This window comes from Drosophila takahashii, chromosome 3R, assembly GCF_030179915.1.
Source record: "Drosophila takahashii strain IR98-3 E-12201 chromosome 3R, DtakHiC1v2, whole genome shotgun sequence".
Taxonomy (NCBI): Eukaryota; Metazoa; Arthropoda; class Insecta; order Diptera; family Drosophilidae; genus Drosophila; species Drosophila takahashii.
In genome coordinates this window covers 19,899,065-19,924,556 of record NC_091681.1, presented here as the reverse complement: position 1 = coordinate 19,924,556, position 25,492 = coordinate 19,899,065, and the positions used below count along the sequence as shown (strand labels likewise).

At 42.1% G+C, this 25,492-nt stretch overlaps 2 protein-coding genes across 6 annotated transcripts in view; both read right to left on the bottom strand.

Annotated features, from left to right (window-relative positions):
- Positions 1 to 1,504: 1,504 nt before the first annotated feature.
- On the bottom strand, positions 1,505 to 3,674 carry LOC108064437 (uncharacterized). The gene has a single exon (XM_044394318.2). The coding sequence runs from the start codon at positions 3,672 to 3,674 to the stop codon at positions 3,348 to 3,350; it is 327 nt and encodes a 108-aa protein (XP_044250253.1). The 3' UTR covers positions 1,505 to 3,347.
- A 51-nt stretch (positions 3,675 to 3,725) lies between these two features.
- The window catches only part of LOC108064435 (Shal K[+] channel interacting protein), a 166,997-nt gene continuing 145,230 nt past the window's right edge, over positions 3,726 to 25,492 (bottom strand). For 2 of the 5 annotated variants that reach the window (XM_044394311.2, XM_044394314.2), the window contains 10 exons: positions 14,471 to 14,528; positions 12,467 to 12,696; positions 10,259 to 10,422; positions 8,556 to 8,637; positions 7,804 to 8,022; positions 6,507 to 6,699; positions 5,476 to 5,621; positions 4,820 to 5,085; positions 4,623 to 4,744; positions 3,726 to 4,168 (listed from right to left, as the gene is read on the bottom strand). In XM_044394311.2, coding sequence (XP_044250246.1) covers positions 3,726 to 4,168; positions 4,623 to 4,744; positions 4,820 to 5,085; positions 5,476 to 5,621; positions 6,507 to 6,699; positions 7,804 to 8,022; positions 8,556 to 8,637; positions 10,259 to 10,422; positions 12,467 to 12,696; positions 14,471 to 14,528 — 1,923 coding nt within the window. Of the gene's footprint in view, positions 4,190 to 4,622; positions 4,745 to 4,819; positions 5,086 to 5,475; positions 5,622 to 6,506; positions 6,700 to 7,803; positions 8,023 to 8,555; positions 8,638 to 10,258; positions 10,423 to 12,466; positions 12,697 to 14,470; positions 14,529 to 25,492 lie in introns of all 5 variants that reach the window. The other 3 variants (XM_044394310.2, XM_044394312.2, XM_044394313.2) reach the window with 3 other exon arrangements.

Here is a 25,492-nt window from a genome sequence, read left to right as displayed (position 1 = left end):
TGTATAACCATTGCGAGAGCCGAGCACCTGAACCTGTCCAAATTGTGTTTCTAAAACTGATGACTGCCCCGTTGAGCAGGTTATGTTTCTCCACTGGGCCCTCGAATCTAATCACCTTTCTCCACTATCACTGATAAGGGCTCTGTGGGTCATCATGCTAATCGGTGGGACAGCAAAACAAATGGTTAATTGGGTTTTAATGAAGCCGGGGCTGTTCTGCGTATAATATATGTGGGTGGTCGTAAAATTGTTTACATTTCGATTGCTGTCAGTTATATAAAATGAACTATTCTGATTGATATGGGGCCCCGGGGCGATTGCAGATGCAATTTCATCTTTATAGGGGCCATAAGCCAGTAGCCCAGCGAGCTTGTAGCTCGTAAGCCTCGCCACAGATAAGATAGACAACACGAGACGCTTGCATTCGGGATACAGATACAAATATTTTGGGGACTAGACAAAGCAAAGACCCGCGGCTAAACGTAAGTTATAACTCCAAGCTAAGCCCGATTAGAAAACGTTGAAATATGGCCATTTTGAGAACTCCCATTGCACTTGCACTTTGACGTTGGGATTTTATCTGGAATTCGTTTTCGTATTTTATACTTTTTCTCTTGTTTCTATTTGCTTATTAGATTAGACGAGCGATTATCTTGGTGCTCTGCTTGAGCTGCTGCCGCTTTTGACTGTCGACTGTGACTGGGACTGGGACTGAAACCAAGCCGAGAACACGTAGCTGGCAATGAGATAGAGTCCACTTGGCTCGGCTTGTGCAAATGCAATAATATCAATTTTCATATTTTCATATACTGGCCGAGCGAAAGACAAAAGCAATTTAACAATTTACTAAAGCACTTAAGCGCAAATTCAGTTCCCGGCCGCCCGACTAGACGCTGTAAAAACTGAGCCAGCGACGACTGTCACTCTATGAATAAACATCATCATCACCATCATCAGAAGCAGCAGCAGCCGGGCAGCAGAACCGGCACCAGATAGTATAGATCTGGGATAAGGAGTGGATCTGTAAATTTAATCAGAGCAGATTACGTCGGCGCTGCGCTAATCTATTGACTGACACCGACACCAAGTCGGTGCGGCCATCGGAGCGCGTCGGAGATTCAAGGGTTCCTGGTTCGGAGATCGTTTACGTTTCAGAAATGGGCCTGAGTTGGGCTTAGGTGAATCACTTGAGCTGCCGAGGTCATTCGCTAAATTCCAATTGCCTGGAACTTTGAGTGTCGTCCAAATTGCTTCTTAGAAGCATTGGGGCGGCTCCTTTGCCCGATCAAAAGCTGGATGGCACTTAAGTAGAGCTTTGCCCATCGAAAATTATGTGGGTTCAGAGCCAAGGGTATGGGAAAGTCAATGCCAATAAGAGTCAATGAAAGGTAATGACCAGGCATCACCTACTTGGCGATATAAATAGTTTCCCTTTGAATGGTAGAATGCAGCAATCCTATCCCACAATGTCTTCCCCCAATCCCAATAATAACGCACTCCGGTATTCTTTACTTTTTAGATATGTTCATTTTTATTTAAAGAATTTTACTTTGATTTATGCATAAACATGAATCATCGTTCTCCACTTTGTTTTGGTTTCCTTGAAAATTTCTTCTAAAATTTACTGAACTCTGAATACTTTACTTTGCGCTCTCGTTTTACTTTGTGTATTGGAATTTACTGGTTTTTTGTTTTGCAATTGTAATGTGTTGACTTAATGATCAATTTTGTGGCTCCTTGTTAGGTTAAACTTTAATATTGCTTATATATTCTGTCTTTAAATTACATCATTTTACAGTGATAATTAGAAAATGCTAGCACATGCTGTGTGGATGTGTTCATTTTGTGTTTGCTTCTCGCTTCGCCTCTAAATATATAAATATTCTTCTGTTGACTTTGTTACAATTTACAGTTGAAACACTTAAATGTAATTTGGATAGTTAAATTTAAAAAATGCCTATAATCCATTACTCCACATACCCTTGTAATATATCTGCCTTTAACCTTATCTTCGTCTGGCTGTAACACGTGCGATTTGTTGTTTGTTGTTTTCGTTTAAATTTGATTTAATTTATTTGCGATTAGTGTTAATTGAATTACAATACGAATATCGATATCTTATGTTCACAAAATATGTTCAGGTTTAATTACGTTCTGAGTAGAAGTCAAAGCGTTCTCCAAATAAACTCATTTACATTTAGTCAATTGCTATATTAGAATCATATGCTCTACGCTAGGTTATGCTATTCGTAAATATGTATTTTAATCAGTTTTAATTTTAATATGTTACTCGTAGTTCTTGTGCCGTGATAAATATTCATTCATTTATTTAACTAATTGCTGGAAACTGATTAAAAACATTTGCGCTGCCTGACTAATTTCATTGTCTGCTTTTGATTATCGCTAAATCGCTCATAGTGGATACGTTTTTATATCTTCTATAAGTGGCATAATAAATCTTAATTGGATCGCAATCCTATATATGTACACATGATCCGGACACGACTCGCTACGATTTCAAAATATTGCTTAGCGTACATTATTTTCTTGCGCGATTTGGCAATTTTCGGCATTGATTTTTACAAGTTTCTGACGGATTTCCCTTTACATTGTCCTTATACGAGATTAACAAATTAAAATTAGTTTTGAATGGCAGTTGGTGTTCTGTTCTTCTTATGTTTGTATTTTTCTTGTGTATAAATATTTCGTTTTGTTTGGTTGCTAAAATTGAATTGGTCTATTGCTTGCACTCAGGTTAGTGCCTTAAAATAGGAATCGACTTCTGTGTGTGTCTGTTATTAAAACGTTGGAAATGAATCTATATAATATGCAATTCAAGTTGGACGTTTCACAATATCACGTTGAGAAATATGCATACACAAAGCAATTGAACAGTAAACAAATGGCAAATGGCAATCATAAAAGTCTCAGTCAGTACATAGCTTGAGGCTAACTAAAAATAGTCAAAACATTTCAAACTTCAAACGCTTTTGTTATGTCACTAAGTATATAAAATTTCTCTTTTTCGGCAAATGTGTATATAAGTCTGTAAGGTCTGTATTTATATATAAGTGTTAAATATTTGTGTAAATGCCAACATTATCGGAGGAAGGATTGACTGACTCTGACTATCTCTGCTCACTATCTCGCTCACTTTCTCCCCCACTACGCATCACCACTATACCGCTCTCTCTTTCCCTAACTGTCTGTCTATCTCTCTCTATACATACTATACATTTGAACTGAAAGACGCGTGTTGGCCTTTTGTTTTCACTATCGAATCACAGCAATTGAAATACACTTAACTCAACGGGAGACTAAACTAAGAACTTGATGTAGTAAATGGGTTATTGATCCTCCAGTCTGTCGTCCTGGTCCTGCAGCAGCTGCACTCCCACACCGGAAGCTCCTGTTCCGCCGTTTCCGGCAGCGCTACTGCCCGTGTTCTTGCGCAGGTGATTGCGCAGCATCACCAGGTTCCGGTTCAGTGGCAGATTGCCGGCCAGACCGCCGCCGCTTGAGGAGCTCGGTGCATGTGGCAGCGTGTTGCAGATGTTGCCCAGCGGCGCCGAGTGGGCGGTGGGCGAGGTGGCCGACGTAGCCACTCCGTGGGGCGTCAGGGTTCCGGTGGTGCCATGGCCATGGCCCAGGCCAAGACCCAGGCCCATGCCCATGCCCGAGCCCACGCCCAGCAGCAGCTCGTGGGCCAGTATGGTGGGCAAATGTTAAGTGCTGCTCTTCAGCGGACCCGACGATAGCGAACTGCTGCTGACCCCCGAATCGCTCGACTTCTCGCTAAGCCCTCCACGCGTGAGCGTATCGTCCGCCATAAGGCCGTTGCCGCCGAGAAAGGACTTCTTGCCGAGTCGCCCGCCTCCCGGCAGCGTGACCTTGAACGGATTGTCCTTGCAGCGGCGGGCGCTCTCCACGCGCTTCATGATCTCGCTGGAGCACTTGGTCACCACGTCGTCCAGGCTGTTCGACTCGTCCGTCGAGTTCACCGCCTGCGTGGGCGTCTGTGAGCTGGGCAGCGGGGATCCCTCGTAGCAGCCGGAGTCGCGGGGAAAGTGCCGCCGGCCAAAGGGCGAGGCGCCGTGCTTGATGTTGATGTTGTTCAGGCGGGCCTCGTCGTTTTCGGAGCTGGAACCGGCTATATCCACATCGGAGCCTGTGCGGGCGAAATTTGTAGCTGTGAGTATGCGTCGTGTGTGTGGAGGGTGTGGTGTTTGGTATAAGGTGATAGTGGGTTAGGTTAGGCTTTATCAGTATTTGGTCTCTTTTAGCAATGAGTCATGGAAAAGGGCGAACGCTAAACAAAGTGTTTTTCAAACTCTTTTACAGAACCGCCTTTATGGCCATATAAAAGTTATCAGAAATCGTATTGCTCTGGGAGCCGATAAAGACCACATTGTAGTTCACTTGGGCCTAATAAAGTTTAGATTTAAATTGATCAATTTCACAATTCCTTAACAGATTACGCAAATATGAACTTTGTTTTCGAGCCAAGTTGTTTATAAAATTTAACTTTTATTTTACTTTTACGTTCGCCATGATTTCCATAAAATCAAATCATAAAATAGACCTTTTATTAGGAATTTGGAGCTTTTGGTGTTTGAACTTACATTCAATGTCATGCAGCAGCTGCACAGCCGTCAGAAGTTTGGCACGATGCTCCTGGTTGAGGATGCCCAGGTAGTCCAGGTCGGCGGGTTCCAGTTCCTTGAAGAGCTCCAGGTCCTCGTAGCTGCAAATGGAACGATAGGTGAAACAATCCAACAAAAAATATTGTTGGTAAATTTGTTTCATCTACACCACTTACCCGTTGAGCACGAACACCGAGGTGTACTCCTTGAGTCCGATGCGAATCAGCAGGTCCTCCACGGAGCAGGGTCCCCCGTTGTGGCTGCCATTGCCGGGATTGGCCAGCCGGGAGCCGGGGGCCAGGGTCTTGCTGCTCGAGTTCTTCATCCGCTGCTCCGGCAGCACCTCCACGTTGATGAACTTGAAGTGGCCCACGCGGCCGTGGCATCGTCCCTTCCAAATGCCCGAGGCGTTCATCGACAGCACATCAATGAGCTCGCCCTTCTGCAGATGGGATAATAATATTATTAGATTAGCATGCTTCGTGAAGTTCTTTGGAGTAATAATGAAGGCTTCTTAAAGGGCAAAAAAAGATTTTAAAAGGGATTTTAGAGATCGGACTCAAGAGATTTAATAGTTTTTAAAAAAATCCCTAAAAGCTTTTACACAGAAAAAAATTGACAAAAGATCAGATTGAAATGCAGGTTAATTAATTATTTTTTTAATATGAATATTTATTTGTTCAAAAAATACTGTATCTGACATTTAAAAACAGTATTTGTACAACTTTTATGAAATGATAAAATATCAAGTTGATATGTTTAAATTATAAACTTGACATTAATCTTATCGGCTTTTTTTCTGTGTAGTTATTTTAAATTACAACCAACTCACCTTGAATTTAAGCGCCTCCTTGTCGTAGGGATTGGGCAAACTATCCACGAGAGCCTTGGCCTTGCAGATGCAGCTGGCCATCGAGGTGCGATCCTCGGCCGAAATGGAGCTGTGCGGACTCCCGGGACGAACCAGGGCCTGGGTGCCTGCGGGGGTTGAAAGGAGGGAGATTGATAAATATTTGCCCTGCTTTTTCGGGCCAAAGTTTGTCCTGGCAAATTTCCAATTAATGCGCCCACAGCCAATTAGCCGCAGGACCCAAGGAATTTACTATGGACAAACAACCGGCCATGCACATGCACGAGCTCCCACTCATTCGTTTGGTTAATTAAAAACTTTTCAAATATTTTCACACACACCCACACACACTTGCTCTTGGCCCCGAAAGTATTCAAATATGCACTTGAAGTTTTCCATTATTTCTCTGGGCTGTTGTTTTCTTTGCGTTGCTTTTGTTTGGTTTGCCGGCCAAAGCTTTTGGCTAATCCTTGCTTTGTGTCCTGGCCACATGAAAAATAAAGTATTTTTCCTTGCACTTTTCAAAGTTGCTTCCCATTCACCCACCCATCCAGTTAAGCCCTCCGCCCCCTTCGGTGTTGCCTTTTATTTGGCCAAAAGTTTTGTTCATTAAAAAGGAAGCGGTTGCCCTTCATTTAACCACGCCCCAGACATTGCAATCTGGCCCCGCCCATCGCCCCCAAGAGGCCAAGAGAGCAAGCCGGCTGGCAGAGCAGCAAGTGCATTAAAAATTCATTAAGTTTGCAAAATTTGAAGGAGCAACAAAAAACCGCAACAAGAACTACAACTGTTAATAGACCAATATGCAAGGCAGTCTGGGAATTTTTCCATGGCCATCGGGAAGGAAAGGAGCATCTGTAGGAGCAGACAGCTTGGTGCAGCAGACAAAATCAAACCCGAAAACTCTAAATTGCCAGCTCAGACAAAAAGATACACAGCCCGGGAGATATACATACAAGCGAGCTCTGTACCCTGTATTCATATATCCTTATATCCCTTCTTCGCATACTTACTCGAACCGGAAGCGCTGGGCAAACTTTCCACCGAGCTGGCCGAACAGGCGAACGCCTGATCGCTCATGCTGCCACGGTCGGTATTATCTTGGGAATTGCTAAAATCCCTCGACGTATCCTTTGTGGCAACAAAGTTTCGTCCATTCTCATTAAATGCGCCAATTTCCTTTGCCGAGCTACGCATCTCGCCCGACTAGAAAGGCAATCCAATCCAGACCGAACCATACCAAACCAAACCAATCCCCAAGACCAGCCGGAGTGAAAGTTATCCGTATTTTTTCCATGTGTTTGGGGTTGCGTCGTCGTCGTCGTCGTCATCGTTGTGCAATAAATTGCATGTTGAAGGGGAGCACCAGAAACAGAACAAGAACAGCAGGAAAGTTTTGTTAGTTAAATCATTAAAAAGTTTAAAGCGAACATACCAATACGTCAAGGGAAGGAACGGAGGATGGAGCATGAAACTTGGCTTTGTATACACCGAAAATAAATATTATTACTTTAATAAACTGTTACTTGTAATATAAATGGCTAAAATCAGGACTTGACAGAATTTACAGGAATTCACAGAGGTGAAAACCCTATACAAAAACCCTTTTTATGAAATTTAAGTTTATACATGAGTTGAGTTTATACATCTATCTATGCCTATATAATAACTAATATATGTATATTATTTTACTTTATCCAAATTAAATGGTTAGATACAGAAATAAACACCAGAATGTATAAGATTCAACTATTAAAACCTTAATCTAATTTATTTTCTTTTCTGATATAAGTCAAATTACGTTAGGATTATTTTTTCAGCACTCTTAACTATTATTATTTCGTGAAAATATTTCTCTGTGTTGCCTATTTAGGCTTTAGGCACTGACTGCACTAGTTTGGCTTTGCCTTAAGCTCTCTAGCCGGACACTAAAAACTTTGCTCATATTTTTTGGCAGGCCTCGACTCGCATCGAAAGTTTTTCGAGATGAACTTTCACTTTTACGAGCCCGCCAAACACAGTGCAAGCGGCCATAAAAACTCATTAAACTGGCATTTGCATTTAGAGTGCATGTCGCGCCAAAGCCAAAGAGTTTGCGGTCCAGGCCATTATGAGGCTTTAGCTTTGGGTTTAGGTTTAGCTTTCGGTTGAAGCCATTGCATATGCAGGCCCCCCAAGTGGCTAATTACATTTTGCAGGCCACATAATGTGTCAACAAAATGTCCGTGGCTGCATCTCCGATGCACTTGACATCCTCATTTCCATCCCCTTGCTAATCCTCCACTTGGCATTAGCGTTTAATTAACTTACATGATGCACCGTGGCCTTTTGGCAAATGGTGTTCGCCTTGCCGTGCGGCAGTCCGTTCTTTTTGGCCTTCGCGGCCAGCAGGCTGGGCGGCAGGCATCCGTGGCCCCTGGTCACTCCGATGTCCTCGTAATCCGACGAAGGACTGGGCGACAGCGATGGCGATTCCCCAATTCCGCCGCTTAGGGTTCTGTACCGCGCCGTGCAGTTGTTGGTGCCAATCTGTAGAAAAAAGGGGGAAAAACGGGGGCGGGAGAAAAGCGGATTGAGTGCGTTTCCATATTAGCCAAGTTAGGGCAAGTCAACTTTGCAAATGAAATGGTCGCTGGCCCCCAAACCCAATCCCAATCTCAAATCCAAACCAATAGCATTTGCCGTTCGTATTCCGACAACGTTTAGCTGGCTTAAGTGCCAACTCCGGCTCCGGGAAAACAAGGAAAAAATACTAAAACCGGACGGCAGGGGTAGAAACGGGGAAAAACTTGGCTAAAAAGCTTTTCAAGTTTGTGTGCGTTCGCCCGCTCGTTTTTATTTCCCTCTATCTACGTGCATTCCGGCTATCGTCCATTTTCGACCAGACGACATTGGCCAAATGCGAAGTTTGTTTGTCACAAAGAGCACTTAATCAATTTAGACGCATTCAGATGCAGTCGCAAAGCGAAGTTGTAGTTGAGTTTGGGTTTGGAGTCGGAGGAGCGACCAATGCAGCAAGTTAAATGAGCCCGATCCAAGGGGAACTTGGATTCTGTACTCACCGACACCGCACTGAGTCTGGAGGTAACGCTTTGAAGGTCTGAGATGGAGCCCGCGTAGTCGCCGCTTTCGCGATCATGAGATCTGCAAAAGAATTTAAAATATAACATTATATATATCATAAACATTTCAATACAATCTAAAACTCCAAACAAAAACCATTGACTTTTTAACTTCTATTTATCCTTGAATTCTTAAAACTCGCATAAAGCTTCAGTGGGATTATCATTCCCACTTTAAACACAAATTGAATCTCTCTCAAATAATACCTCCTATCCATTTCACTTTTCATTTTTCCTACACAAAGAAATCTCCTTTCGTTGGTGGTCTCAAAAATTGCCCCTTATAATGGCCAAAAATAACTTTAAAATCGAAAACGGCAAACATTTTGATGGCAAACAATAAGCGACGAAGGAAATGAAGGTGTCGTCGGGCTGAGAGAGGTTGAGATATACACGACCCGAGGTCGAGTGGCAAACAAAGGTCATATAAATAAATACTTGATATCTTTTTCTTATTTTTTCTTCTTGCCAGTTTTTTCTTTTGCCACATTTTGTTGAGATTTTCACTTTTGGTTGCCTTTGCTGTTTGTTTTCCACCTTCGTTTGGCCCATTCTCTCGGCTGGCTTTCCCTCGCATTTCGTGAGAAGAAAAAAGTTTTCTTTTCGTTTGGCTCGTTTGTGGCCCCAGCGGCGCACGAGGCGTATAAGTTATTTCAGCAAGTCCTTTTGTATGCGTACGTGTGGAAAACGCAGGGTCTCGTTCTCCATTCCGTACCTTTCTCCCTGGATTTTTCCCTTCTTCTTTTTTCTCTCGAACCCATCCTGGCTGTCTACCTAGCTGGCTGATTGAGGAGCTGACTTCTGGATTGGCGTTGAAGTAGCAATAATGCCATTTCATTCAAGTGTCCCGGCCTGTCGCTGTCTTGCTCTTATTGCTTTCGGATTCAGGACTCAGGACTGAGGAACAAGTATCCGGAATCCTGGATCCCGGATCCAGAATCCATACGTATATATATCGAGAGTGTGGCATGCGTAACAATATGAAATTGATGACTTTCGCTCCGATGCGTTTCGATATGTGTGCCGTCTGCCAGTCAAGCTGGTTCCCCATTCCTCACTCACCCACTCACTCACTCAGTCAGTCACTAATTCCCTCATTCAAGCCCCCATTCATTCATTCGCTCATTCAATCGCCAGGCTGCAGACCGTTGATAACCGCACTAATGAAGTGAAGTCTACCCTTTTTCACCAATTTTTTCCCTGTCTGTCTGACTTTGAGGGTTCGAGGGGGTTGCACCTTTTCCAATTGACAAATAAATACGAGATGCCAGACTTGAGCTGTTTGATTGCTTTCGCCTTGGTCAGCTATTAGTGTTTGCTGGTCGAAAGGCTTGGCCTTTTCACGCCAGACTGGGCTCGTTTGTGGCACAGTTTTATGGTTCAATGATCCTTTGAAGTGCGGAAAAGGGTTCGAGTTTGGCTTTAGGTTTGGGTTCGAGTCGAGTTCGACAATTGTATTTGCCATATCATAACTGCCCACTCTAGGGGCATCGTTTTATTTATTAATGCGCCACCTTCACATCGTGTCGGCCCTTTGGCCTTAAACTCAACTGCAAATAATAATGGCAATCAACAACCGGCTACTGCCCCACCCACACCCCTATTTGAGGCACAAACTTCCTGCCCCGCGGGCCGAAACTCACCTGGCGTGCGTCAAGGGTATTATTGTCGGTGGATTTGGCGGCTGCTGCGGCACGATAAGACCTCTGCGCGGCGGTCCACGTTGCGGCAATGAAATATCTCCGGCGGATCTTAATGAAATTACGCCCGTGCTCTCGCGGTTGTTCGAGAAGCGCACACGGCCACCCTGGAAAAAAAGCGGAGAGGAAAACGGTGAGTGAGGGGCATACATACACTGGGGGGAAAAACGCCATCTAAAATCGAGAAATAAAATAGTTGATTGAGAAATTAGCATCTAAAATAGCTGGTAGTAAAATAATATGGGATACATTAAAACTAGATAGCTTCTAACTAAAATAAAAAATATAAATTTTATATTTAAAAAAAGACTGCAAATTAAAATTTCTTTTAATGGTTCATCAAAATATTTGCTTATTTTTCTTAATATTTATTTTACATTATTTTCTTCAGTGCACTTATTCGTTGAAGGAGAGGGAGATAGAGTGCGCACAACATGGGGATTAGCATTCAAGTAGAATTTGTTGGCCGCTGTAGAGCAACAAAATTATGAAAAATTAACAAAGTTATAAAACTTTATGAGGCCGTGAGAGGAGAAGAGGCAGTTTATTTGCTGTTGCGGCTGCCCTGGCTCCACTGTACTTTTACATGTTGTTGCTTTTGTTGCACTGATTTGCTGTGGCTGCCGGTTTCAGCTTGGAATTTTAAATTTAGTGAACACAAATTTGGTTTTCTTTTCTCGCTTTTTTTGTTTTTTGCGTATTTTTGTTTGGCAACGAAAATTGCAAAGTTTTCTCTGGTTTTTAATTTAGGCAATGCAGCAAAGTTTTGGGTGCTCGGGGAGTGTGGAAAAACCTCCAATCTGAATTTGGATTTTTTGAACCTTTTGGGTTTGTTTAATCCGAAATATTCTCGGTATGCACAGTCGGCAGGAATCGGTTTGACATAGGAGCCCATATCATGTTTCTCTGATCAAAGGCGCTGGACCCCCACCAACAATTCCATTTCAATGCATTATCTCCGGCTACTTCGGTCCGTTAAGCAGCCACAAACGCGAGCTTAACCTTTTTCGGGAACCGGGAACCGCAAAAGTTTCATTTCAATTTTAAACAAATTTCGTGGCCACATCAAAGCGGCCCAAGCCGAAAGAGGCCCGCACAAAAGGCCCCCGAGAGCTGGGGCCGCTTCGAACGCTTCAGCGCTGAGTGATTTCAATTGACTAAGAAAACAAATTCCCCCGATAACTTGCCTAATGCGTTCCGACAAAAGCGCAACTCCCGGCGACGCAGGCAAAAAAAGTACAAGGGGCAAAGAAAATTATGCAAAAGGAAAAGTCTCAAGACGGCGACGTCTTTCGCAGAGTTTTCCATCGGCATCGCTCCTCCTCCACTGCCCCTTAGGATCAATCCACAATCAGACCGAGAGAGTCAAAGTCGAGCAAGTCAACAAGAATTATGCACTTTTTGACTGTCAATAAAAATAAAGTGAGTTCGAGTCGCAGTTTGTCCTGGAGTTATGCACACAGCAAAGGAACGACGACGAAATGCCAAAGGACATGGACATACAAATCGAAGTGGGTAGAAATCAATGCGCCAGCACAAAAATATATTCAGCGTATAATTTAATAAAGCAAATAGAAGAAAGCCACAAAGCGAAAATCGCTGAAGAAAACCAAACTCGATGGGGGCAAAAATAAAAAAATGTCTAGAAGCGGAAACTCCCTCACAACTTTTGTGGCTGGCAAATTCCACAGAGAAATCAAAGCGGGTTGCAGTTGAAATTGGTATGGAAGCTGGTATTGGATTGGGTTTGGCCCTCGGCCCGAAGGATTGCGCCCAGTAACCAGGATTAACGGCGTCACAGGATGCGGCGCATAAATTTCAAATGTGATTCCAACTGCGACAATGTTGCCGCTGCCAATTTTTAACCAGAAAACGAGTCAAGCCGCATTGAACAAGCCACCAAAAATGTATAAAATTGCTGTAAAAATATAAAACTCAGAATTTGATTTACTTCTAACTTTTTCAAAAATATCATAGGCCAATTATTAAAATAAGCAAACAAAATGAATAGGTACTTAATATTCAATAATTTAGCAAAGTCTTATTCTTAAAAAAAAATTATTAAATGACGTTTATTATATAAGTACAATTTTTCTTTAAATTTGCAAACATTTTTTTATACTTAAAGAAAGGTAAAAGGATGAATCTTACCTGAATAGTGGCAGCTGGTCCGCAGTTGAGCCCGGCCATGAGAAAGTCATCGGGATCGCTCTCGTAGGGCGGCTCGTCGTACCAATGACCTTGATGATGCAGCGCACTCACCGCATAATGGGCCGCTCCTCCGTTTCCTCCGTTGCCGGCCAGTCCGAGGGGCATGCCCAGTCCGGCGATTCCCAGACCGCCGCCCGTCCTCAACGCCTCGTCGTACATGTACGTATCGTCTACAAGGAGAATAAGCCGAGTTTAGCAGCCGCAAGTAAGGCTTACACTCATAGAAATTTTTACCCTAAATCGCCCTAAAAAACTGACTTTTCGCCCGTGGATTTAGAAAATCGCCCATAAATCGTATCCGCTGGCGATTCGCCCGTGTATTTAGAAAAATTTTCTAAAAAATCCCGATGGAAATTTGGTTTAATTTAGGGTGATTTTTCTTGAAATAAGAAATATTTTCCTGTTTTTAGGGTGATTTGCCCTAATTTTAAGGTGTATTTTTCTAAAATTAAGGGCGAATTTTCTGTTTTTATAGGCAAATGCCCTAAAAAATTAGACAAATTAAAAAAAATCGTGTTTGAGCATGCTTAACTGAATTTGGGAAGCATGTTTTTTTTTAATCGTCTATATTCTGGGAACTGGGACTGCTTTAATTAAACAACACCGGCGGAGGACACCGTTTCATATTATTGTATTGGTGTGTAGTTTATATGGGAGCCGGGTTAAGAGGGGAGCCCGATCTATACAGCACAGCCGTTAGAACTGAAAAATCATGTTTGTAAATGAATTAGGGAAATAAATATGAGGAGAAAAAACAACTTACTTTTTTTGGCCATGGCGAGAATCGAACCCACGACATCTCGGTTTAGAGTCTAACGTCCTACCGCTGCACCACAGACCCATCGCGCAAGACGACGAACAAACTCTGCACACATCTTATTTTCTTGAGGTCTACGTTATAATATGACTAAAGGCAACTAAACCGTATATTTTTTTCCTGACGACTGTGACAATTAGTCCCGTTTTCTTGCCCGCAAACACAAAGTATGCTTTTAATTCAGAACTCCCATACGTTTTTAAGGTTTAAAGACTACTTTAATTTAAAATTCGGACGAAAAAATGTCCTCAGTATTATAATGTTTACAAAAAAAAAAAAAAACATAAAAATCAAGTTGAATCACACAGGGTTCGAACCCACAACCCCACGACCTTAGTCCTCATATAGCAAAGTTGAAAGCGCAAGTGATTAGACCGCTGGGCTACCGAATTTCACACTTTTGGAGTGATTTTTAAGGCGAATCGCCCTTGTATTTAGAAAAATTTTAGAAAAAAAATTAGGGCAATTCGCCGTTGGATTTAGAAAAGGTCAAAACGAAGCAAATCGAAAAAAATCGCCCTAAATATTAGAAAAATAGAAAAATTAACCCTAAAAATATTTTTTTATGGTCACCTGCCTTAAATTTATGGCAAATTTGTCGTGAAAATAGAAAATTTTTCTCAGTTCAAAGGCGAAAAATTTTTTAGGGCGATTTTCTAAAATGTAGAAAATTATTTTTATGAGTGTACGATTAGTTCCGAGAGAACAAAAAAGAAAAAACCCAGAGGAAGGAGGAGGAACTTTAAAAACTTTTTTACGAGCAGCCGAAAAATGTGCAGAGCCAGCAGAATGGCTGCAACACAATATTATTATACGCCACGTTGCACACAAAACTTGCAATGCCATTTGCCACATGCGAGCAGAGCAGAGCAAGTTGCTCCGGAGGAGCCTGAAGTCCGGGGCTTATGTGCGGATTCTGGTCCGGAAACGGACATAAGATTTTATGCTCGCTTATGCATGTGACGCTCGCCAGACCGGCCACGCCCCCTTTTTGAGGCAGTTGCAAGTTGCAACAGAAGCACTTCAAGTGTGAAATTCCTGGCTGCATACTTTTTGGGGCACTCGCCTAGATTTTCCTCTCTTCCACTAGTTTTTCTTTATCCTTCCTTTGTGCTCTTTTTACTTACCCATGCGTCCTTCGCCGCGACTCATTTGCAACAGTCCCTGTCGAATGTCACGCAGGATCTGTTAAAGATAAAACAATGTTGCATTAGTTTTTAGGGAGTAATTTTAAGGGTTTCTTAAAGTATGCAAAAGTATTGGGAATTAATATAATGTTGCATACTTTTAGACACCTTTGAGATTATTTTTATAGAACTTTGTTGAAAACAGTAATTTATTGGTTTTTTATTCATTTCAAATAACTTATTTCAATCAAGCACTGGGGTAACTCTATATTTGGTCTACGCTTTGCCAACTTTTTGTCACCCTCTGCCAGACTATATAACTAAATAAAACTTGTCCATATTAAAGTCAACGCCTTAGCCGGGGGTTCTCAAATTCGCATTCGCATTCGTATTCGTATGCATGTTTGCCCGTATTTGGGCAGCACTTTGTCTGCATGCCAAACGTGACTGCTGTGCGAAATGAAAGGACGAAATGTTGTCAACTTTCGGGCTGGCTTCCTTGTACTTCCACAGCTACAGCAACAGCTACAGCTGGCATCTTATTAGCCAAGTCTGTTCAGTCTCAGCCTTCGAGTCTCGGGCAAAGGCAAAGGCGTTAAAATTACAAAATTCCATTTGAAAACTAAAACAATTTTGCCAGCGCAAGCAGAACGAGCTACTACTACTACTACTACTAGAATGTGCTACTTGTTCCTATTTTTCTGTTTTTGGGCACGGCATGTCCTGAGTGTCCTGCAGCATAATGGCATTCTATGTGCGCTGCATACTAATTCCGAGAGCATATATGAAAATGTTTCTGCTATGCTGCCGAATAGCGAAAAGCATGCCAGGGCCAACAAGCTGGGAAACAGAAATAGAGAACACAGCAAGCAATAAAAGCGGGGCGCTGAAAAATTAGCTAAAAGCTTTTTTGGCCAGTCGCATTAAAAATGCATTCAAATGGCACTGAGATAGGGGATGTTATATGCTCCACTCCCACACAATTGGTTAGATCTTTCCGTTGCCAAATTGAAATTTACGTGGCCAAAAGAAGACACTGGCACTTTTCTTACAATTCTAATCACATCTGAGGTCTAGAGTCTGGGGGCCGCCTGCTTAATTGCCTGGCCAAATGCAAAGACCCCAGAAAAAAACCAAAAAAGAATTTCTAGCCCACTCCCATCATAAATATTTCATGTTGCTCGGTACACACACACACAGCTTTTTCAGCTTTTCCTGGCCAAATGGAAAACAAGGCCTGAACAGCAGCCTCCTTTCCATGTGGGGGCTGCAAAAACAGCAATTACAATTAGACAAACAGAATGTTGTTTGCACAAGTTAAGCAGCAGCAGTAGCATCAGCACTAACAACAATAACAATGTGACACCCAGGCCCCTCAAAGCCCCTGAAAGCCCACCACCCTATAAAAGCCCCGCCCACCGAACTATGTAGTATTCCCGTATATATCGTCGTACCCCCAACCCTTGTGTGCTTTTCATTTATGCACAAAAATTATTGCCCTTGCTTAGGAGCACACATTTTCCCGGACTGGCAAACAGTCGACAAATTGTCGTGCAGCAACGCAATTTGTGCGAGTGCACCGAGAAAAAATCCTAATATTTAAGAGATAAAATCTTCTTCCACTTAAAGTAAAATAATAACTTAGTTATAATAATATTATTTAAATCTGTTGATTAGCATATCATTTCTAAGTTCTATTATTTAAGACATTAAATCTTCTTCGAATAAGAGTTAATTATTATCTGAACATAATAACATAATTATTATTAAACTATTTCATTTTTGTTTAGCTCATAATTTAAATTTTTTTCCTGTGTAACTCTGTTCTGCGTATATAAGTTCGCATCAGTATGCTGCGCATCCATCATTGAGCCTGATAACTGGCATAATTAACTATGCCTGCTGCTGCCAAGTTGATTGAAGATGTCGAGTGCTCTGTGGCAGTAATGATTTCCTTAATCGATTTCGGTTTTAAGCCCTGCAAAAATCTCAGCTCTCTACGGGGGCTTATAGTATCAATCAGCCTCGAGGTATCAAGCAATCAACATGAAATATTTTGCTCGGCTTTCGCATTTAATTCTCTCGGCATACAAATAAATAAATAAGTTAGTCTCTTTCAGCGACACGCCCATTCGTTTTTATCATGTCCTTCGTTTGGACAACGTTTTCAAGTGTGGAAAGTACACTTTTTATGACAGACCAAAGTTTATCATTCGCCACGTTGCACTTCATTGTTTTTGTTGGCTCGTTTTGGGCTGAGTTGCTGTTGGTGTTGGTGAGTATCTGTGTGCTTAACATTTTGTCTGCCTCTGTTTTGCATGTTTGCTCGCCACTCACACTCACCATCCCATCGCACACACATTTATTTGGCAGCTCGAGCTTTTGGCCTGGTCTTCTCTTCGGGCTTTTATGCCTTGGAATAATTGCTGTTTTTATATCAAATATTTTTAATAGCTTTTTTAATTGGCTTGTGCATGTAGGAGTCGTAGCATTTATATATTGCAAAAACAAATACGAGTGCAAACAGTGCGTGTCGCAACTATAAGTTGCTTGCATTTATGTTTCGCAATTAGGCCAAATTTTATGAATGGATTTCCGCACAAGTTCAAAAAAGAAAAATAACAGTTTATGGCGGCTTTGGCCTGCACGTTGTAGGATTGCTTGTCTTTTGGCTAAGATTGCTTTCGGCCCAAAAGTAGGCAACAGAGTTTGGTCTACATGGTTTAGTAGAAAATATAGTCTCTTGAGCCAGAACTCCCAAAACTTCACCAAATTGGTGAGTAGGCTTGAGCTACAGGTCGGACTCAGGGTCCCGACCCGAAGTCAATTTCGTTTGGAGTCACACCAAAATTACCAGTGGATCGAAGAAGAAGTTAGTTGCAAGTGCAAAGATCAAAGTTACACAAATTAAAGGAAATCCAAAATTTCCAAAATTCCCGGCAATCGCCGTTACAAGTGGCTTAAAAACCAAAAAAACACAAGTGCTAAAGTGCCAACCCCTAGTGGGTAAGTTTTTTGAGTGCGAGAAGTTGATAAAGTGGTGTTTGAACGCCGTAATGTTTTTAGGTGGCACCTAATTACATAACCCCGGTCCGCCAAAAGCCAGGCTTGGGCGTATGAGGCGTCTGCAGAACGAAAGGCCAACCGGAAGCAATCTCAAAATCGCAAAAGGCCAACCGATCAATCAGCACCAGCAGCAGCAGCAGAATCCGAGATCCCTCAGCAGCAACCAAAGCGCCGAGAATTTGATATTTATATTTATATTATCTACATATTTATTCTACTTTCTACATCTACGTTTATATGTTGTAGAATAGCCCAGTAGCCAGCGAAATTTAGGCTAGGGTCCATTTACCGGCAATACCGTCCGTAAGCCGTAGGGAAATATAGCCCAAGAAAAAAAAAATGAATTAATCAACCCCTCAAATACAAAATCATTTCGAATTACATTTAAAACTTAAAGTTTCGAATTTTACGCGTCATTATACGCAACTAGAAGCAGATTGAAGCTGAATTTTAGTTTAAGTAATTTAAGAGAATAGTTATAATCAAGAGAGTAGGTCAATAACAGGGAAAATATGCATTAGAGCTGAGCAGTCCCGTCTTCCCATGTACGTTTCCCTTCCCTCTCCCATACCTTAACGGCAGAGTACCGTACCGCTGTAGAGTACGAGTAAGGCGAATGAGAGTAACGCTAGCGATCTCTTATGTAGTTGAGGTTCTCTTTCACAGGCCCCCTTCGAGAAGCGCTTCATCGTGGGAAAACAAAGTGAGTCGATTTAATGTCATAAGAATCTCAACTACCTTTTTTAAATAAATCAAAAGTCTAAAGAGAAAATTTAACTTGTTGCAAAATTAAAAATTCACCCCTTACTAAATGCCGTAATAAAAAAAAAAAAAAAAGAAATTAAAGAAACTACAAACTCCAAAAAAATGTCCTCCCCATAAAGCCCAAACCACAACTCCCTGCTCAATAATATAAAGTTTTAAGCCACACATATAATGCCATAATTTTACATACCTACACCCATTATACCCGCTCTCTACATTTGTATTATTTCATGTAAAAGCTAGATGTTATATACATGAGCACTGAAATATTCAGCGATCGCTAAATTTAATTTTTATTCATTAAATTCGCATTTTTAAGTTCAATCTATATGTTAATCACTTCTTAGGATCCTAATGCTCTTGTTTAGAATTAATTTTTGTCAGTTAATAGGATTATTCTATGTTTAAAAATAAAATTTATAATGTTCACTGAAGTTGAGTAGAGTCAATAGGGAAGCCATGCGTCGTCGAATGTTATCTGTCGTGTAAAGTGTAGTCGCCTTTTAGGGATCGCCATAAATATACCTGGTCGATGGTGATCATGGTAGGGAGGGCACGTCAGCACAAACAACCGCTGGCATAAAGGCACTACATCCTTGTTCGTCCTTGTCTGTCCTTTGCTAGTCAATAGTCCAGTTTAGTCCTCGGAGATTCTTCTTTAAGCACGCGAATTAATAAGGATTTATTGTAAAGAGCAAGTAGCAGCGTTCCTAAAACCTATCCCCGACCCCCCTCTACTGGTAACTCATGCCGGAACCAGCGCGTGCTCAACGTAGGCTACAAATTACACCAGCTCTCGAAACGTAGTTCGCTACAGTATTCTAATATATAACAATAAAATTATTTGGCGCCCAAACGTGTGTGGCCCGATTCTGTCATGGCGACAGTTCGATCCGGCAAGGCCAGATCCATTAAAAAAATATTTAAAACCGTCAGTAACATCAGACGTTAGTCAAGAGAATCTCCACAGCATTCATCCTCTAGATTAGGTGCGGCGAGGAGTGATTTACGGATCAAAACTCCTTGCATACTATTAGGCTGCTGGAAAAGTTTTAGCTATTTAGCTTTAACGCCGCTACCTAATTAAACTTACGCATAGGGCGTTGTTTATTGGCTTAATAAATTTGCCATCCCGTCTTTTAGCGTGGGAAGTATTAATTGTTTTGTTGTACTGAAGTCTTATATGGAATTGTACAGAACACTTGTGGCCGGTTGCCTGGTGTATCTGGTATAGTCTGTGTTTTATGCGAAGTCCAATAATTTAATTAATACAAGATGTTAAATGTAAGATAAAGAGTCTGTTTTCGCGAATCTGAACAATAGGAGCCGGATGTTGCCGTTTTGCCATGCGGTGAACCGATTAAGTAGGTATTTTCGTTAATAGATCGTCATCTGAAAACGATATCTTTTACCTTTCTAGTCAATTTTTTTTTGTAATTTATTTTTGTTTTGCGTATTAATCTTTTTGTAGTGGAGTTTTAGGCGGAATTGTACAGAACACTTTTGGCCGTTTGCCTGGTGTGTCTGGTAGAGTCTGTATATAATACAAGTTGCAAAAAGTTATTTGATACAAGATGTTAAATGTAAGATTAGTGAATCTGTTACATGGAAATCCAGATATTACAGGAGCCTCTTGTTGCCGTTTGCCTTGAGGTGAACCTTTTTATTGTTTTTGTGTAATAGTTCGTCATCTGAAAACGTCATCTTCCACTTGCAATTCCATTTTATTATTAAAAATTTTTTAGAGTCAATAGTATTCAATTTCATTACCGACAGGACTTAGCAGGACAAGGAACTTTACAAAAAGATAGCAGAAAACGATTGCATGGCACCCCAAATTTTGAAAGTTTTATTTTTGATTTTTTTTCGATTATTTATTTATTTATTTAAGTTTTCTTTATTTATTATTTTTGCTTACTATTATTTATTTATTTTATTTATTTATTTTTATTATTAGGTAGATATTTTTTTCAATTATTATTGCAAGATTCCGGAGCTGTAGGTCTTGTTGAAATGTCCCTAGCACACAGCACAGAAGATTTAAATAAAATAGTAGAGAACGTTTGTCAGATCTGCGCAAAACCTATTTCCTTTCCGATCCAATTGCTACACGCAAGGTGCGGTCACGATTTTCACCGAAATTGCTTCGCTACAAAAGCGGGGAAAACAAAAATCTGTCCTGTCTGCTCTAGCTCACTATCCTTCGCATCAGCGGAGAATTTAGCAGTTGATACTCCAACTAAACCTTCTGGCTCGAGAACCAAAACTCCAATAGTGCCACTTAACGTAGTGACTAGGTCGAAAGCTAATCAAGGCAAACCATCAAGCGACATCACAATGCCTACTGGTAACGACCAACAACCGTCTTCAGCCCCGACTGAACCTCAAACTGATTTTCAGTCGGCAATGGCCGAAACTATCAGGGTAGCCATTTCAGAAGCCTTAACGACTGCATTGGCCCAGCAAACAAAATGTTTCGCTGATGCTTTGGCTCAACAAACAAGAACCATGACCCAAGCGTTCGCAGGGAATTCGCAAGCCCAAGCGGCCAATTTTTCGCCTAACCAGATAATGTTAGACCCGATGTATAACCAAGGTAATACCGATCCTCAAGGTCCACCAAATCTAGGTCAGAATCGTAGTAGCAATTATTCGCCTGCCTCAGCAAGCAGCTCCTTAAGGCCAGATAAGATTGCTCAAATCATGGTTGGTTGGAAGCTACGCTTCTCAGGAAAAGGGCCAATGACTGTCGAAGACTTTATATACAGAGTAGAAGCTTTAGCAGGACAATCATTGGAGGGAAATCTTGAGCTAGTGGCTCAGAATGCTAATTTGCTGTTTGACGGAATCGCGAGCGATTGGTATTGGCGTTTTCATAAAAGCGTATCTGCAGTGCATTGGTTCGAGTTAGTTGAAGGACTTAAAGGCCAATTCAAAGACGATAGAACTGACAGGAACATTCGAGCGGAAATAGACCAAAGGAAGCAACGGGGAAACGAAACTTTCGATGATTTCCATAGGATAATCGCTGCCCTTGCAGATAGACTGTCGCAACCAATGTCAGAGCAAGCAATGGTTGAAACTTTGCGGGCGAACCTCCTTCCAGAAGTCCAACATGAGATTTTGTATGAGCATACCCGAACTGTGCAAGAATTAAGACGACTAGTAAGGACTCGAGAAATTTTTATGCAAACCGTAGGAAAGCCGCAAGGATTTACACCGCGCCACGGACCACCCAGGAGGCAAGTCTGTGAGGTGCAATGTCAGGTAGAGACAGTAACAGAGAGCGAAGAGTCAGATGAAGATCAAGAGTTAGCGGCCATAAATCTGCGATGTTGGAACTGTAAAGAAAAGGGACATCCACATACCAAGTGCCCAGTACCGAAGCGGGTGTATTGTTTCGGATGCGGAGAAGACGGCCAGTACAGTCATACCTGCATCAAGTGCCACCCGTCAAAAAACTCAGCAGAGCGTGCCACAAAGGCACGCAAACAGATGGTCTCGAAGGCAACGATGACCGACCAACTAGATTCACTTCACTAACCCCAAAACCAAAATCAACTGCCCAGATTTCTTCCAAAACTGAGTTAGAGAGCAATCATACCACTCGTTCAACAAGCCGTAGGGACAATTACAAATGTTTAAAAAAGAAAGAACGCAAGCTGTTGCTCTCAGCCATAGTGGGGCAACTTAACGATTTCAGGCCTTACGCGCAGGTTGAAATTTTGGGCAAAATGGTAGTTGGTTTACTGGACACTGGAGCGTCAGTCAGCTGCATAGGTGGGAGTCTGGCTGCAGAGCTACCAGAACTAAATATAAAATACTCTAGAATAACAGCAGGAATTCGAACAGCAGACGGGCAATCCCAACCGATAAGTGGTCGGCTAACTACAGAAGTGTCCTTCCGGGGCGAAAAGAAAACACTAACCTTCTATATAGTACCATCCCTAGCAGGAGATTTGTATCTAGGAATAGATTTTTGGAAGCATTTCCAGTTATTACCCGAAGCCTTCCGGGGCAACAATCCAATAGTGGCAGCATTAGAAGAGCCAATATCTCGTGAGCTCTTGCCTGACCAGCAGCAAGCGCTACTTCGTGCAATTAAGCTTTTCCCGTCGTACGCGGCGAAAGGTCTGGGAAGGACCCAACTACTCTCACACTCCATTGATGTGGCTCAAGCAAAACCCATAAAACAAAGGCACTATGCGGTATCTCCGGCAACGGAAAAACTTATGTATGCGGAACTGGATAGAATGCTAGAGCTAGGTGTAATAGAGGAGTCGTCCAGCGCTTGGTCCTCACCAGTAGTTCTGGTCCAGAAACCTGGTAAAGTAAGGCTGTGTATTGATAGCCGAAAGCTGAATGAAGTGACGGTTAAAGACGCATATCCAATGCCACTTATTAATGGAATTTTAGGTAGGCTCCCAAAAGCAGAATTCATAACTAGTTTGGATCTAAAAGACGCCTTTTGGCAGATCCCGCTAGATGCTAATTCAAGGGACAAAACAGCATTCACAGTGCCTGGAAGACCCCTCTATCATTTTGTTGTTATGCCCTTTGGGCTATCTAATTCTCCCCAGACTATGTGTAGGCTAATGGATAAGGTGATCCCAGCGTCTCTAAGGAACGAGGTGTTTGTGTACTTAGACGACTTACTAATAGTCTCAGATACTTTTGAAAGACATATAGAAGTTCTGAAAGAGGTTGCGTCTCACCTTCAAAATGCCAAATTGACCATAAACGTAGAAAAAAGCAATTTTTGTATCAAGGAGGTTAAATACTTGGGACATGTGATTGGCCATGGAACCGTAGGCACAGACCCAGATAAAATATCCGCAATTCTGGAGTTCCCTAGCCCTCGCTCCATGAAACAGGTTCGCCGTTTCTTAGGAATGACGGGTTGGTACAATAAATTTATAAAAAACTTTGCCGCTTTAGCTTCTCCAATTACCGATACGCTCAGAAACAGAAAGAAATTTGCTTGGACTGAGGAAGCTCAACAAGCTTTTGAAATCTTGAAAGAACACATGTGTACGGCCCCTGTGTTGCATAGCCCAAATTTTGACGCTCCGTTTTCCATCCATTGTGATGCAAGCAACACTGGAGTGGGCGCTGTTCTAATGCAGGACGACGCCGAGGGAAACGAAGTTCCAATCTCCTTTATGTCCAAGAAACTAAACAAATGTCAATCAAATTACACAGTCACAGAGAAGGAGTGTTTGGCAGCTGTTTTGGCGGTAAAAAAATTCAGGGCATATGTGGAGGGACAAGAGTTTTCAATTATAACGGATCACGCGTCCTTAAAGTGGCTTATGTCCCAGGGAGACCTCAGTTCTCGTCTTGCACGATGGGCCCTAAAACTGCAGGGATTTAAGTTCAAAATCAGCCATAGAAAAGGAAGCCAAAATGTAGTGCCAGACGCCTTGTCAAGGACTTTTACGGAAGACCTTTCGGTCTTAGAAATATCTAGTTTAGTGGATATGGATGCTAGTGAGTTTAAAGGGAAAAACTACGAAGATCTAAAAGCAGCTATTTCCACAGGAGTACAGCAATTAGGTGAGGTTAAGGTCAGCAACGGGTTTGTTTATCGTCGCGCTGAGCACGCTGCAGACGAGAAAGTGGCAGATGAATCCTGTTGGAAGCTGTGGCTTCCTAAAGAGCTAGTTCCAGATTTGTTAAAAAAAACGCATGAAGATCCCTTAGCAGCACACTGTGGCATAGCCAAAATGTTAGAAAACTTGAGAAGATATTTCTATTGGCCAAATTTAGCGGTAGATGTAAAAGATTTTGTCAATAGGTGCGAAGTGTGCAAGACAACAAAGCATCCCAGTCAGACTTTGAGACCAGCCTTGGGAAATACTGGCCAATCTGAAAGGATTTTTCAAAGGCTCTACGTCGACTTTTTAGGGCCGTATCCGCGTAGCTCGGAAGGGCATATAGGGCTTTTTATTGTAGTCGATCATGCTTCAAAGTTTCCCTTTCTGAAAGCCGTAAAGAAATTTACCACAGAGGCTATTCTTCCATTCCTTGAAAAAGAAATCTTCCATTGTTTTGGCGTACCGGAAACTATTATTTCCGATAATGGAGTGCAGTTCAAATCAGTGGCGTTCAACGCTTTACTTGAGAGATATGGGATCGCACACTCCTATACGGCGATTTACGCTCCACAAGCCAACGCCTCAGAAAGGGTCAATAGATCGGTGTTAGCTGCCATCAAGGCGTACATAGATCCGAGTCAAAAGAACTGGGATAGTAAACTTAGTAGCATCTGTTGCGCGTTGAGGTCAAGTTTTCATTCGGCCATAAAAACGACACCGTACAGAATGGTTTTTGGGCAGCACATGGTAGTAGATGGAAAATCATATAAAATCATTAGGGAGCTAGGATTGCTAGAGGATAGAAATGTACAGTTCAGTAAGGATGACTCGCGAGACATAATAAGGCGTACGGCTCAGGATTCGATGGAAGCCCAAAGGGAAAGGAATGAAAGGGCTTATAACTTGCGGAGCCGAATTGTGTCTTACAGACCGGGTCAAGAGGTCTTTCGCCGGAACTTCCAGCAAAGCAACTTCGCAAAGGGTTTTAGCTCAAAGCTAGCACCGGTTTTTATAAAGTCTAGGATCCGAAAAAAACTGGGTTTGGCCTATTATGAAATTGAGGACCTCCAGGGAAGGTTAATTGGCAAATACCACGCGAAAGACTTGCGACAATAAGACAAGCTGGGATCTCCCTTGTGTCGATAGCTCACCCCAAGTGAGATTTTGGTGGGGGGGAACTGTAGGATTGCTTGTCTTTTGGCTAAGATTGCTTTCGGCCCAAAAGTAGGCAACAGAGTTTGGTCTACATGGTTTAGTAGAAAATATAGTCTCTTGAGCCAGAACTCCCAAAACTTCACCAAATTGGTGAGTAGGCTTGAGCTACAGGTCGGACTCAGGGTCCCGACCCGAAGTCAATTTCGTTTGGAGTCACACCAAAATTACCAGTGGATCGAAGAAGAAGTTAGTTGCAAGTGCAAAGATCAAAGTTACACAAATTAAAGGAAATCCAAAATTTCCAAAATTCCCGGCAATCGCCGTTACAAGTGGCTTAAAAACCAAAAAAACACAAGTGCTAAAGTGCCAACCCCTAGTGGGTAAGTTTTTTGAGTGCGAGAAGTTGATAAAGTGGTGTTTGAACGCCGTAATGTTTTTA

What these genes read in the sequence shown, in the direction of transcription:
- LOC108064437 (XM_044394318.2), bottom strand. Translation starts at nt 3,674, where the DNA reads ATGGGCATGGGCCTGGGTCTTGGCCTGGGCCATGGCCATGGCACCACC.